This window comes from Marmota marmota, unplaced genomic scaffold (assembly GCF_001458135.2).
Source record: "Marmota marmota marmota unplaced genomic scaffold, marMar, whole genome shotgun sequence".
Lineage (NCBI taxonomy): Eukaryota > Metazoa > Chordata > Mammalia > Rodentia > Sciuridae > Marmota > Marmota marmota.
Window position 1 is genome coordinate 6,874,893 of NW_026000205.1, and position 12,652 is coordinate 6,887,544.

The 12,652-nt window shown below is 49.5% G+C and overlaps 1 protein-coding gene across 4 annotated transcripts; it reads right to left on the bottom strand.

Moving 5' to 3' along the window:
- Window positions 1-1,838: 1,838 nt before the first annotated feature.
- On the bottom strand, window positions 1,839-7,052 carry Tmem91 (transmembrane protein 91). Of its 4 annotated transcripts, none has more exons than XM_048790849.1 (4): window positions 6,848-7,052; window positions 5,437-5,632; window positions 2,573-2,722; window positions 1,839-2,182 (listed from the first exon to the last, which is right to left on the bottom strand). In XM_048790849.1, the coding sequence occupies exons 2-4, from the start codon at window positions 5,602-5,604 to the stop codon at window positions 2,024-2,026; spliced, it is 477 nt and encodes a 158-aa protein (XP_048646806.1). In that variant the 5' UTR covers window positions 5,605-5,632; window positions 6,848-7,052; the 3' UTR covers window positions 1,839-2,023. The 4 variants fall into 4 exon arrangements, with proteins under 4 accessions (XP_048646806.1, XP_048646805.1, XP_015352295.1 ...); XM_048790848.1 differs by having other exon boundaries at window positions 5,395-5,632; window positions 6,848-7,041; XM_015496809.2 differs by lacking the exon at window positions 6,848-7,052 and having other exon boundaries at window positions 5,395-5,730.
- Between the last annotated feature and the right edge of the window lie 5,600 nt (window positions 7,053-12,652).

Below are 12,652 nucleotides of genomic sequence, written 5' to 3' on the forward strand. Positions count from 1 at the left end.
TACTGCATCAAGCCCTGCTGGGTGCTGAGAACCTGGCAGTGAACCACAGACCCTGGGCTTGTGTTCTAGAAGCAGTGGGGTGAGGAAACAAAAAAATTGCTGGTAAATGTGACAAAAACAAGAAATAAGGAATGAGACTGGGAGAGTCATTTGGGGAGAGGCAGATGTAATACATGAATGGAGACACCAAGCAGGGGAGCCTTGCAGGAGGAAAGGGAACAAGTTCTTGTGTAACAGGAGAGAGTGCCGCAAGGACCAGCCAGGCAGCCAGTGTGGTGAGTGGAATGAGAAGGGCAGGAAAGGGAGACAACATGAACCAGGGACCCTGTGGGACCTTGTGAGCCACAGGAGGAATCTGGCCGAGTGCTGCTTTAACCCACCAGCAACCCCATGAGGTGGGGCTCATTTGAAGATGAGGAAATAAGCTCAGAAGCCAGTTAGCTGCCGAGGTCACCAGCTAGTTAGCAGAGGAACAAGCATCCCCCCACCCCAGTCCAGTCTCAGAGCCCTTCCTGTTTAGATAAAACCCAGGGACCCCAGGAAGATCTGCAGGCTGGGTATCACTCCTCTGTAAATAGCAGTTGAGGCTCACGATGCCCAGTCGGGTGGTGGCACCCAAGGGTTTTGGAGGTCATGGGCATCCTTGCCTTTTGACTGCTCCCCAGCAGTATTTAGTGTTTGCGGGGAGCTTAAGAGCAACTAGGCCCCATGGGCTGGGTCTGCAAACCCCTGGGGTAGGGGGTTTCGTGAGTCTTGACCCTCTACTATTTGCTTCACATGCTTGAGTTAGCTCACAGAATCCCCACTTGCCCCCCTGGAGCGTCTTCATCCTCCTGTAACCAGGAAGGAAATGCACAGATATCTTTAGCTTGAAATTGTGCTCTGTTAGATGCTCTGGGAAAGCTGTTTTCTAGCAAAATCCATCAATGGCATTAAACAGTGAGAAGACTTAAGCGGCAGGGTTTTTTTATTACTTGATGCCAGTTCCAATTGGTGCGCGCTCCCTTTGCTTCTGCTAAGCTCTGTGCAAACAGCTGTCCTGCTTGCCTGGTGCCAGCACTTTCATGTTTTTCTTAGAGTCCTTTTTTTTTTTTTTGTGTGTGTGTGTGTGTGTGTGTATGTATGTGTGTGGTACCAGGGATTGAGCTCAGGGGTGCTTAACCACTGAGCCACATCCCCAGCCCTTTTTTGTGTTTAATACTTAGAGACAGGGTCTTGCTAAGTTGCTGAGCCTGGCTTTGAGCTCATGATTCTCCTGCCTTAGTTTCCTGAGCTGCTTGGATTACAGGTGTGCACCTTTACACCTGGCTAGAGTCCCATCCTTCCCAAGCCTAGTCCCTTTGATTTGGAAGGACCTGGGAAAGGAGTCTTGAGCTACTAGGGAAGTTTTCTCTCCCCGTGGTGGGGGCTGGCATAGAATGAAGTGGATGAGGAACATCGAGAGTGCAGATACCAGACCCTTAATTGAGCCCAGGACCAGTTATACCTCAGCGTTCTCACTTCTGTTGCCTAGGCAGGCTGTGCTGATTCTGCCACTCAGGTGTCGGAAGAGTGCAGAGGGAGAGAGCAGGTGGCCATTTCTATGAGGGATGTATGTAAGCTTGATGTATAGAGAAAATCATTTTACAGATGAGAGGAAGTGAGGCTGGAAGAGATGTCCCTTGGGCCGAGTTGCATGGCTGCCGGGTGGGGAACTGAGGACTTGGGACCTGGCTCAATCCTCTACTAACCACTGAACATACTACAGTGTGAGGACCCTGCACCCCTATGTCACCTGCCTGGTCCTTACACCACCACCGTGTCCACCTCCCCATACACATGACAGACTCAAGTTTGGCTGCAAGGGTGTCTTGTTTAATTTCTCATGTTGCTGCTGCCTGGTGAGAGGCGGCCAGGAAGGGGAGAGGGTCTCCAGCTCACTCCCCTTTCTGGATGCTGCTGCCTCCGCTTTCAGCACCAGGAATCTCCGTGTCCTGCCCACAGATGCACTGGGCCACCAGCCTCTGGGGTCACAGTGGGGGAACTAGGGTGGGGCTCGAGAGGCAAGATAGGCAGCCAGCGTCACCAGCGCAGCTGCATATGTGCACAGGCCCAGTCCGATGGCGAGGACCCCCAGCAGGAAGGCGCGGCGGGAGGCAGCCCCTGCTCCCTGGACGTCCCCCTCGGCCCAAGCCTTGTTGGTCTGTAGAGGCAGTGGCCACTGTGACAAAGGTGTCCCTCATCCCCACTCTGCTTCCCACAGCCCTTCCTCCACCCAGTAAACCAATTCATGCATTCCAATGCCTCCAAGCACCTACTGTGAATCAGGCACAGCGGGTCAATGGGAACACTGCGTGACTGATAAAGTATGTTACTATATGTCTTGATTCTCACAGTGACCCCAAGGCAGGAATTATTCCCATTTTATAGAGAAAAACAAGAAGGCACAGGGGAGTTCAGTGGTGTGCCCCAGAAGGCAGGCTCAGGGGATCCTTCTCCCATCTCCCCGCTGCCTTCGGCCATGGCTCCTCTTGTTTACATGATGTAAATGTTCCCTTAAGCCCAGTACCCTCCCTGTCCCACGCAGACTGACCTTCTGGGCCAGACAGAAGGAAGCGATGCCCAGGGGCCAGAAACAGCACAGCATGGAGAAGACTGCCAGGCCGAGGTGGTCAGCGGGCAGAAGGGGGGAGAGGGGGCTGCCCACGTCCCAGTCTGAGTCGCTGTCACTGGATGACGTATCCTGTGGAAGGAGAGAGCCTTGGGTGGGCATCTCCACCCACCTTCCCTGCCCACTGCTCTGCCCTGAGGCACCACTGAAGACTCCTGTAGTACCTCCCCAGAGGCGTGAAAGTTGCTCACAGAGGTGGGCTCTGGGCTCCTCTGTCCTGGATCCCTTAGAGGAGAAGCTGTGGGTCCTGTTCAGAAAGAGCCCCACCTGCACATCATTTTCTGGAGATTGACAGGTCCAGTCATGGGTCATAAACAGAATGCTACAGCCTCTGAGTTAAAAGTGCCTGAAGTGAAGACAGACATCAGGAACTTGCAAAAAGATGGGAAGTTATAAAATGCTCCAGTGTCCTAAATAATTAGGACACTGCCTGCTGAAAACTTCAGTTTCTAGATGGAAAGTATATTATAGGAAGAATCTTACAAATAGCCAGGTGTAGTGGCACACACCTGTAATCTCAGCTCTTCAGGAAGTTGAGACAGGAGGATCACAAGTTCAGAGTCAGCCTGGGCAACTTAGTGAGGTCCCATCATAAAAATCTGGGAATGTAGCTCAGCAGCAGAGCAGGTGTGGAGCATGCACAAGGCCTACACCATCAAATCAAAAACTGAAGCAGCAGATAGCTCACAAGATTTAAGGAATTAAGGACAAAACTTAATCAAGGTTAATTTGGTTACACAAACACAGGAGGCCCCTCTTGCCCTGCAGATAAATTTGCCACTCAGAAAATTCAAACCTTGAACTAATAAGATTACAAATGGTCTCTGCATCAGTGCATCCAGGCAGCTGAATACCACTCCATGTGCTTTCTGGAAGAAGATACCTTCTAGGCCTAAAAATAAGTTTTCGTAAACAGGGTGCAGTGGTGCACACTTGCTATCCCAGCAGCTGGGAAGTCTGAGGCAGGATCGTGAATTCAAAACCAGCCTCTGCAACTTAGCAAGGCCCTGACTCAAAAAGAGCTGGGGATATGGCTCGGTGGTAAAGCACCCCTGGGTTAAATTCCCACAACCAAAAAATAATAATAATACTTGTTCCTAAAAATGATTTTTCAAAGACAATGACAAGCATAGAGCTGCAGATAATAGAATGTGAACTAGCAAAATTGATAAGGTGTTCAAAATCTTCAGCTAAAGTGATGCTATATGTGGCAGGTGGCATTTTCCAAAAATGGTCACAACAATCTTCCATTCCATGTCTTTCCCCCAACCCAGTACTGGGGATTGAAGCCCAGGAGCACATTACCATGAAAAAAATTGAGTCACACCCTGCCCCAGCCTATTTATTTGTTTGTTTATTTTGAGGGGGCGGGGTCTAAGTTGCTTAGGCCTCACTAAATAACAGGCTGGCCTGGAACCTGCAATCCTCCTGCCTCAGCCTCCTGATTCACTGGATTACAGGCTTACACCACCATGCTCACCTCATCTGCTCTTCTTAAAGTGTGACTTCAGTATTCCTCCCATCAAGGAATGAGGTCTGGGTCCCCTCCACCATGAACCTAGGCAGGTTCACGACTTACTTGTCATCAAAAGAATGTGGTAAAGTAATGCTACACGACTTCCTCGGCTGAGTTAGATGGGAAAAGATGGGGCAGCTGCTGCTTTGCTGAAACACACCCTCTGGAGGTCTGATGGCCCCAAAGCTGCTGGAGACAATGCACGGAATACCCCGAGACCACAGGAAGGGACAGGCCCCGGCTAGTGCCAGGTCTAGCTCCAGCCACTGGCTGCAAGCTCATGGAAGACCCCAAGGCAGAGCCTCCACCTGAGTCCTTCCCAGGTTCCTGAGCCCAGCAACCATGAACAGATGAGGATTTATAGTGATAGATGGTTTACATTTTGGGTAATTTCTTAGATTAATTGGAAAACCATTAAAAAATAAAGAACAAGTTTGACAGTATGTACAGCAGTGAGAAATAGTAAAAAAGTAACATGAATTTGACAAAAGGGTCACACAGTCCAGAGGTATATATATGGGTTTTGAAGAGAGAGGCAGAGTTGCACACGCCTGTAATCCCAGAGACTCTGGAGGCTGAGGCAGGCGGAGCACAAGTTTGAGGTCAGCCTCAGCCATACAACAAGACCCCAAGCAGCTTAGTGAGACCCTGTCTCAAAAAAAATAAAAAGGGCTGGGGATGTGGCTCAGTTGTCAAGCACCCTTGGGTTCAATCCCCAGTTCTCTACCCCAACCCCCCAAAAAGAGAAGCAGCTAGAGCACAGAGGAGACAGAAATCAGAAGGAAAACAAAAAGGCAAAGACCAGGGAAGAAAGAGGAGGGATGAATCTGGAACAAAACCAATAAAGAAACTAGAAGTGGACATGGCAGTGTACACCTATAATCCCAGCTACTTGGGAGGCCAAGACAGGAGGATTTCAGGTTGGAGACCAACCTTGGCAATTTAGGGAGAATCTGTCTCAAAAAATAAAAAGGACTGGGTGTGTAACTCAATGTTAGAGTGCTTGCCTAGAACCCGCGAGGCCCTAGGTTCAATCCCCAGTGCTGCCAAAAAAAAAAGAAGAAGAAAATCAGGAGAGACAGAACAGGAAGAACACTAACTAGAAATCCCAGCAGCCCACCCACAGTTGGGAAGTGAGACTTCAGCCACTGGTCTGCCAAATATTGACTGCAGCTGGCTTCACCCCCAGCCCGGTCCCCTGGCTCCCACCAGGATCTGCTGCTCCTACCTCAAGGACAGGGGGCCCTGGCTCTCCCAGGCCTCCACTCACAGAGGGAAGAGGTGGTGGTGGGAACTGCCAACCTCTTAGGGACTCTGCAAAGGCTGTTTCTCTTGATGGGGGCACTAGCTCAGGTTTGACAGGCTCCCGGGCAGGGGGCTGACAGGCTGTGCCTGCCAGCAGAGGCTGTTGAAAATCCCGAAGACTAGGGCTGTCCATGGCTGGAGGAGTCTCTGGCAAAGGATTCCTGGGGGCAGAGGGAAGACAACACAAGTTGTAAAAAGACTTACATTCCAGGCTGGGGCTGAGGCTCAGGCTCAGTGGAAGAAGGCATGGGTTCGAGCCTCAGCACCACATGTAAATAAATGAGTAAAATAAAGTTCCATCAACAACTAAAAAGAAGACTTACCTTCCTCCCCGCCTCCCAACCCTGGACTTTGGAGATACTCAGGAAGAGATGAATTATAGATCCATTTTACAGATCTGTAATTCAGGCCCAGAGAGCAAAAGAGGTTGGCCCAAGTTATAAAGAGAAGCCAGGTGTTTGGACATTCGATTCTGGGCTTCTCCTTCAGGCAAAACACATACCTGTTGCACGCTTATTCCAAACCATGCCTGACTTGCCCATGAACCCTCCCTCCTCCCCTAATTCAGGCTCACCTCTCCTCACCACCCACCCAGGCTCACACATCCTTCCTAAGTACACACACCCATCCCCCACCACCAGTGGCCCCTGACTTCACCCTAGCACCGTCTCCTCCTGCACATTCCCAGGACTGCACACTTCTGAGTTCCCAAGGCCCCTGCAACACAGCCCCATCCAAGCAATCCCACCCCTCCCCTGCAGGTGATCTGTCAAAGGATTCCTTGCACAAACATCAGCTCCCCAAAAACACCCCTCCCAGGCTTGCAACCTTCTTACACATTTAGCCCTAGTGACTGCTTGCACACTCCTAATCCCCATAGCATCAGAAACCACACACATACCTCCACACGCACAGGCTTCCCACACACGCACGCCCACATTTTCCCTGCTCTCTTCTTTTGCACACCTGCCCTAAACATTCATTGCCCGCTCCCAACTCCACCAGCACCCAAGACCCCCCCCCCAAAAAAAACTCCCCATACACCTTCCAGTTCTCCAAACGGCTCCCGGTTTACCTCAGTCCTCCCTGGTACGCCTCGCCCCATAATTCCCCCAACCCCAGCTCACATGTATGTATCACACTCAACACAACCACAAAGAATATTTCTTCTCGCCCTATGATCTCCCTGGGGGAGGCCCAAGCCTCCGCCTGCTCACTCCAAACCTCTATAAGCCGATGCCACAGTTTTGCCTCCAGCTCTCCAACGCCAGGACCCTGGGGGGGGGGGGGGAACGGTGCCCCCTCCCTCCCTCCCTCACCGCCCACAGTCAGACGCCCCCACCTCCTGAGCCCCCCGCACCGACACACGCTCTGACCTGCTGCCTGCACGGTGTGCTAACCCAGCGATGTTCGGACCCAGCCGGGGCTCCAGGTCTCCGCTCCGCGCTGGGCTGAGTCCCAGCGCCCCGGCCCCGCAGGGGGCGGGGCGGGGGCTCCAGGCTCCGCCCCTCCGCGGAGGCCGGGGAGAGGGCCTTGAATGCTGATGTCAGCCACTGGCCGGTGCCTGGGAAGGCAGGGGCATAAGAAATAGCAGCCCCTCCTCCCCTCGCCCAGGCTCTAGTGCTGCAGGTAGGAGGAAGGGGCGCCCCGGATTCTCCAGGGCCTTCCTGGCTTGGCCCCCCCACCCACCACCACAACCCCCGTTGCCCAATAATAACAAATAATGATAACAGCTACAAGGCGTGCACTAGGTGCCCACTAAGTGTCTTACATATGCACTTTCACAGTTATTCCTCAGAACACCCCAGAGAGGCACTATCATTTATTGCCTTGCTTTACAGGGCAGGAAAGAGGCACAGAGATGTTAGGTAACTTGCCTAAGAGCACACAGCTAATTCATCAAGTGCAGATGATGCCCCAAGCCCTGTGTTCAGTGTATGACATTACATCATCCCATTCATTCTCGCAGTAGCTGGGTTTTCATTCCTATTTCACAGATGAAGAAAGTGAGGCCCAGAGATGCCAAGGTAAACAACCGGTCCAAAAACAGCAGATCATAACGCAGGACTGAGTTCCTTGCTGATCCCAGAGGAGGGGAGGAAGCAGAGGCCGAAGGCAGCCCGAGGGGGAGCTTCCAGGGAAAGGAGGCCAAGAAGTGGGACCCAGGGTGGAGCACTGCGCTGCTTTTCAAGTGATGCAGGTGATGTTCATGAGTCAGAGTTTGGGTCCACACAGAGCTGGTTCTTTGCCAGGCTCTTCAGGGCACTTGCGGTGTGACCTGTGGACAATGACTTTACCTCTCTGAACCCCAATTTTTTCATTTGAAAATTAGGGAAATACTCCCTGCCTCTTAGACATAACATACATAAAGGGGTTAGATTAGGTGTGATAACAAATATCCAGTATTTACCCAAATCCTAAGTATGTACTCTGAACATGTCTGATGTGCCATTATTGTTATTATTTCCATCCTTCCATCTGACTGATTGGAGGGCTTTCCCCCACCTGCAAGCCTCCACCTCCTTCAGGGAGCCCACCCAGCTTGCACTGGCCTTCCATTTCCAGAAGCCCTTCATCTGGCCAGACAGAAGGATTCCCCAGCCTGATGTGGGGCCATCCGGAGTTCCCTCGCCCCAGGGCTCCGGGGCACCATGCCAAGAGTCCAGACGCTGGAGCTGGCACAGGCCCCAGTCCTGGGGAGAACAGATGGCGTCTGCTAGTGCACTTGGCTCAGCCAGAGTTTCTGGCAGATGACAGAGACAGGGAGAGGGTGAGGGGGCAGAGTGTTTTACCCAGGAGGGATACCCCGTCACTATCTCCTTAACCTTGCTCCAGTTGTCTTCTGTGACAATGAAACACAGATCTTGTTTGTCTCTCTTTTGAATCCTCCCTGCGGCTTCAGCTCTGCCAAGCCTGGGATTGGAGCGCTTTTGTTCACCGCTGTGCCTCGGGGCCTAAAGCAGTGCTTAGTACAAACGGGCCATCCTTACATATTTGTGGCATGAGGGCATGAATTCCTAGCAGCCTCAGTTTTTCACCAAATTGCTGAGCTCTGTGGGTCCCCATCCTCCTTGGCATGAGTTCACATCTTGCTAGAGCCCTCTGGCCATCATCAGCCTTGAATAGTCTCCCCAGCCCATCCCTTTTAGGGGCTGGGGGAGGCCCCAGCTTACAGTCTGTGATGGGTTTGATATGTTGAACGTGAGCTCCCAGCAAGGATTCCGGATGGAGGCCTTACTCCATCCAGTGAAAGTCGGAAGAGAAATAGGATGTTATTTAGTCTCAAAGAGTCCTCCTCCCACACTTACTCATGAGTCACAGGGAAAACTACAGTATTATGGAGAAAACTAGCAGACATGCCCCAAACCAGATGGGTTAAATGGTTTGAATCTGGAAAGTCTCCCAAAGGCTTACATGATGAAGGAAGCCTTGATCCCCAATGCAATGTTCAGAGGTGAAGTTTTCGGGAAATGATTGGAGGGCTCTGAACCCATCAGTGGATTAACAATTTGATGGCATTTGGGGAGGTGGTGGAAACTCTAGGAGGTGAGACCTAATTGAAGGAGTGGGTCTTTGCCTTCTGGCTTCCATGGGATAAGCAGCTTTCTTCTAATTGTCTTCTGTCCTTCTGCCATGATGCGGTATCTCACCTCAGGCCCAAAGCAATGGAGCTGCTGCCCATGGATGGAGACCTCTGAAACTATGAGCCAAAATAAATCTTCCCTACTTTTAAATTGCTTTTGTCAGGTATTTTGGTCACAGTGACAAAAAGCTGACTAATACAAGGTGAAATTAGTTAACCTCACCAGCAAAAGGACAAATCATCATGTGCTACCTGCCATGCACTGAGGAGGACACAATGCTTCTGTGGTTTTCCTATTTTAAAAAAAAGCATTACCAGGGCTGGGGATATAGCTCAGTTGGCAGAGTGTTTGCCTCGAATGCACAAGGCCTTGGATTCAATCCCCAGCGTAAAAGAAAAAGAAAAAAATGCATTATCCAAATTATTAAAAAATGAGACAAAGGCTGAGGATATAGCTCAATTGGTAGAGTGCTTGCCTTGCATGCAGAAGACCCTGGGTTCAATCCCCAGCACCACCAAAAAAAAAAAAAATGAAAAAAGTGAAGACCTATTTGGAGGCTAGGGCTGTAGCTCAGTGGTAGAGCGCTTGCCTAGCATGAGTGAGGCACTGGGTTTGATCCTTGGCACCACATAAAAATAAGCAAATAAAATAAAGGTATTGTGTCCATCTACAACTAAAAAAAAAATTTTTAAATAAAAAAAAGAATGAGGGTTGGGCGTTGAGGCACACGCCTGTAATCCCAGCAGCTCAGGAGGCTGAGGCAGGAAGATTGCAAGTTCAAAGCCAGCCTCAGCAACTCAGTGAGACCCTGTCTCTAAATAAAATATAGAAAAGGGGTAGGGATGTGGCTCATGATTAAGTGCACCTGAGTTCAATCCTTGGTACCAAAAGAAAAGAATGAGGTTTGAGGATGTGGCTTGGTGGTAGTGATAGCCTAGCTTGCCCAAGGCCCTGGGTTCAATTCCCAGCATGGGGAAAAAAAAAAAAAAGACAAATAGTTGTGTGTGTGTGTGTGTGCATATAGAAAAGCAGGCAAAGCCTGAACATAAACTTCACAAAAAAGGAAATCCAAGGGAATAATGAACATATTTAAGTTGCTGAACATGGCTTTGAACCCATGATCCTCCTGCCTCAGCCTCCTGAGTTGCTCAGATTTCAGGCATACACCACCACATTAAAAACAAAAACAAACAAACAAAAAAAAACCACTCAACTAATCCATTACCTTGGGGTTAGGAGAAAAGGGGATGCTGGAGATGTGGCTCAGTGATAGAGCAAAAACAAATAAACCAAACCTAATTCAACCAGTCATCTGGGAAATGCTAATTAAAATCACAATTCGATACCAATACACACCCACCAGAACTGCTAAAAGGAACACTAGAGTATGTGCAGGAGGGGAACTTCCACCAGGAGAGCAAATTGGTTCAACCACCTGGACAACAGGTTGGCAGTGTCTGCTACAGGTGAACATAGCACATGACCCAGCAATGGACCCAGCTGGATAGAACATATGTCTACCAAAGGACAAACTCCCACCAACAGGATGATAGATAAGTTGTTCACACAAAAGAAATTGTAGATCAATGCAAATAAAAGACCTACAGCTACTGCAACCATGCAATGAATTTCACAAACAAAGCAAAGCAAAAGGCAGCAGGCATAAAAATAATACACATTGTATTACTTCATTTATATAGAATAGGAAACCAAGCAAAGTGATCCATGTAGGTGGAAATCCAGACAGTGGTTACCTGGGGGCAACCAGGAAGAGGCATGAAGTAGGGGCTGGTCATGTTCTTATTTTGGATTGAGTTCTGGTGAGTCAGTAGCCTATTCAGTGCATAATTTTTTTTTTTAGTATACATGGATACAATATCTTTATCTTGTTTGTTTATTTTTATGTGGTGCTGAGGATCGAACCCAGTGTCTCACATGTGCAAGGCAAGCGTTCTGCCACTGAACCACAACCCAAGCCCCAAGTGCATAAAATTTAACCAAACTGCTCATTTATTATTTGTGCATTTTTCTGTACATTTATTATACTTCAAAAAATTATTTTTGAAAACCAGCGAGTTAGATCTTTATATGGGAACATGGATAATTTTCCAAAATGTATTACTGAGTGGAAAAAGCAAGGTGTACAACAGTATGTACAGCTGCTATGGAAAACAGTATGGCAGTTCCTCAAAAAATTAAAAATAGAATGACCATATGGCTCAGCAATTCCACTTCTGGGGATGTACCCAAAAGAGGTGAAAGCAGGGTCTCATATATCTATGTTCATTATGCAAAATAGCCAAAAGGTAGAAGTAACTCACATGTCCATCCGCAAATCAATGGATAAATAAAATATGGTCAATACCTATAGTGGAATATTATTTAGCCTTAAATAAGACGGAAATTCTGACACATGCTAAAACATGGATTAACCTGGAGATATTATTACTAAATAAAATAATCTAGTCACAAAAGTACAAATAGGATTCCACTTATTTGAGGTACATAGAATAGTCAAATTCATAGAAGTAGAAAGTGTCAGGTCGGAGGCGGTGACTCAGGAACAAAGTACCGAACAGCCCGTCAGGCACAAAAGAAACATCAATCAGGCACCAATGGAACCCACCTGTCAATCAGCAGGGTCTCCTGGCCAATCCTGGATCTCAGCCAGTTCCCCTGACCAACTCCACTGGGACAAGGGACTCTAAAAATCCCTTTTCCTGTCCCAAGCCCTTCCCTTCCTGCCCCATCAAATTCCAGTCCTGTCAAGCCCCATGGGGTTTCCCCTCAGCCCCTCCTCCTGTCCACTCTGTGGGTCTGATGGAGTTCCGCCCGGGAGTGAGTGTTAATAAAGCCTCGTTCAGTGGCCTTTTTAAATCTGCCTCCTTTGGTTGCCGCCTGTTGCCTGACCTTAAATCTGGTGCCGAGACCTGGGAGGCATTTTCGGGCCTCCCCCATACCTTACATCTGGGGTAGAGGTCCACCCTCCTCTTCAGAGGAACCAAGAAATTCCTAAGCTGCACCTTAGTTCCCTCTCCCTTCATGCTGGCCGACAGGCGTGGGGTACATCCGTGGGATCTATCCGTAAGTCACGTGTGCCATAGACTCCTGCAGGGTCCGTTCAGGGCTCCAGGAACTGTGGCGATGTCCCAGTCCTCCTGTGAGCCACTCCCGATCCATTTGGGCCCCAGAGTGAATTGCAGGGATGCCTCAATCCCTGCCCAACTCTTATCCATGCCTCTGGTGAGTGCCAGCAGAATTTGGGATGCCTTTTTCTGCTCCCACCCACCCCTGAGGGTGCCAGAGGTCATGGGAAACAGAGTCCTCTCCTTAGACCCCAAAGTCCTTTGGGTGTCTACATTCAAATTTTGCCAAGTTAGGGCTCACTCAAGACCTACTGCTGTAACCGCCTGCTCTTCTATTCCACTGTGGCCTGGCCCCAGTGGGACCTAGACCATGGGTCACAATGGGCCCCAGAAGGAACTTTTGATTTTAAACCCTCACTGAATTGCACAGTTTCTGTCGCCGGACAGGGAAGTGGGCAAAACGTTCTGGCTTTTTGAGATCTGCTCTCGTCCTTCCCTCTCCTCTCCGTTC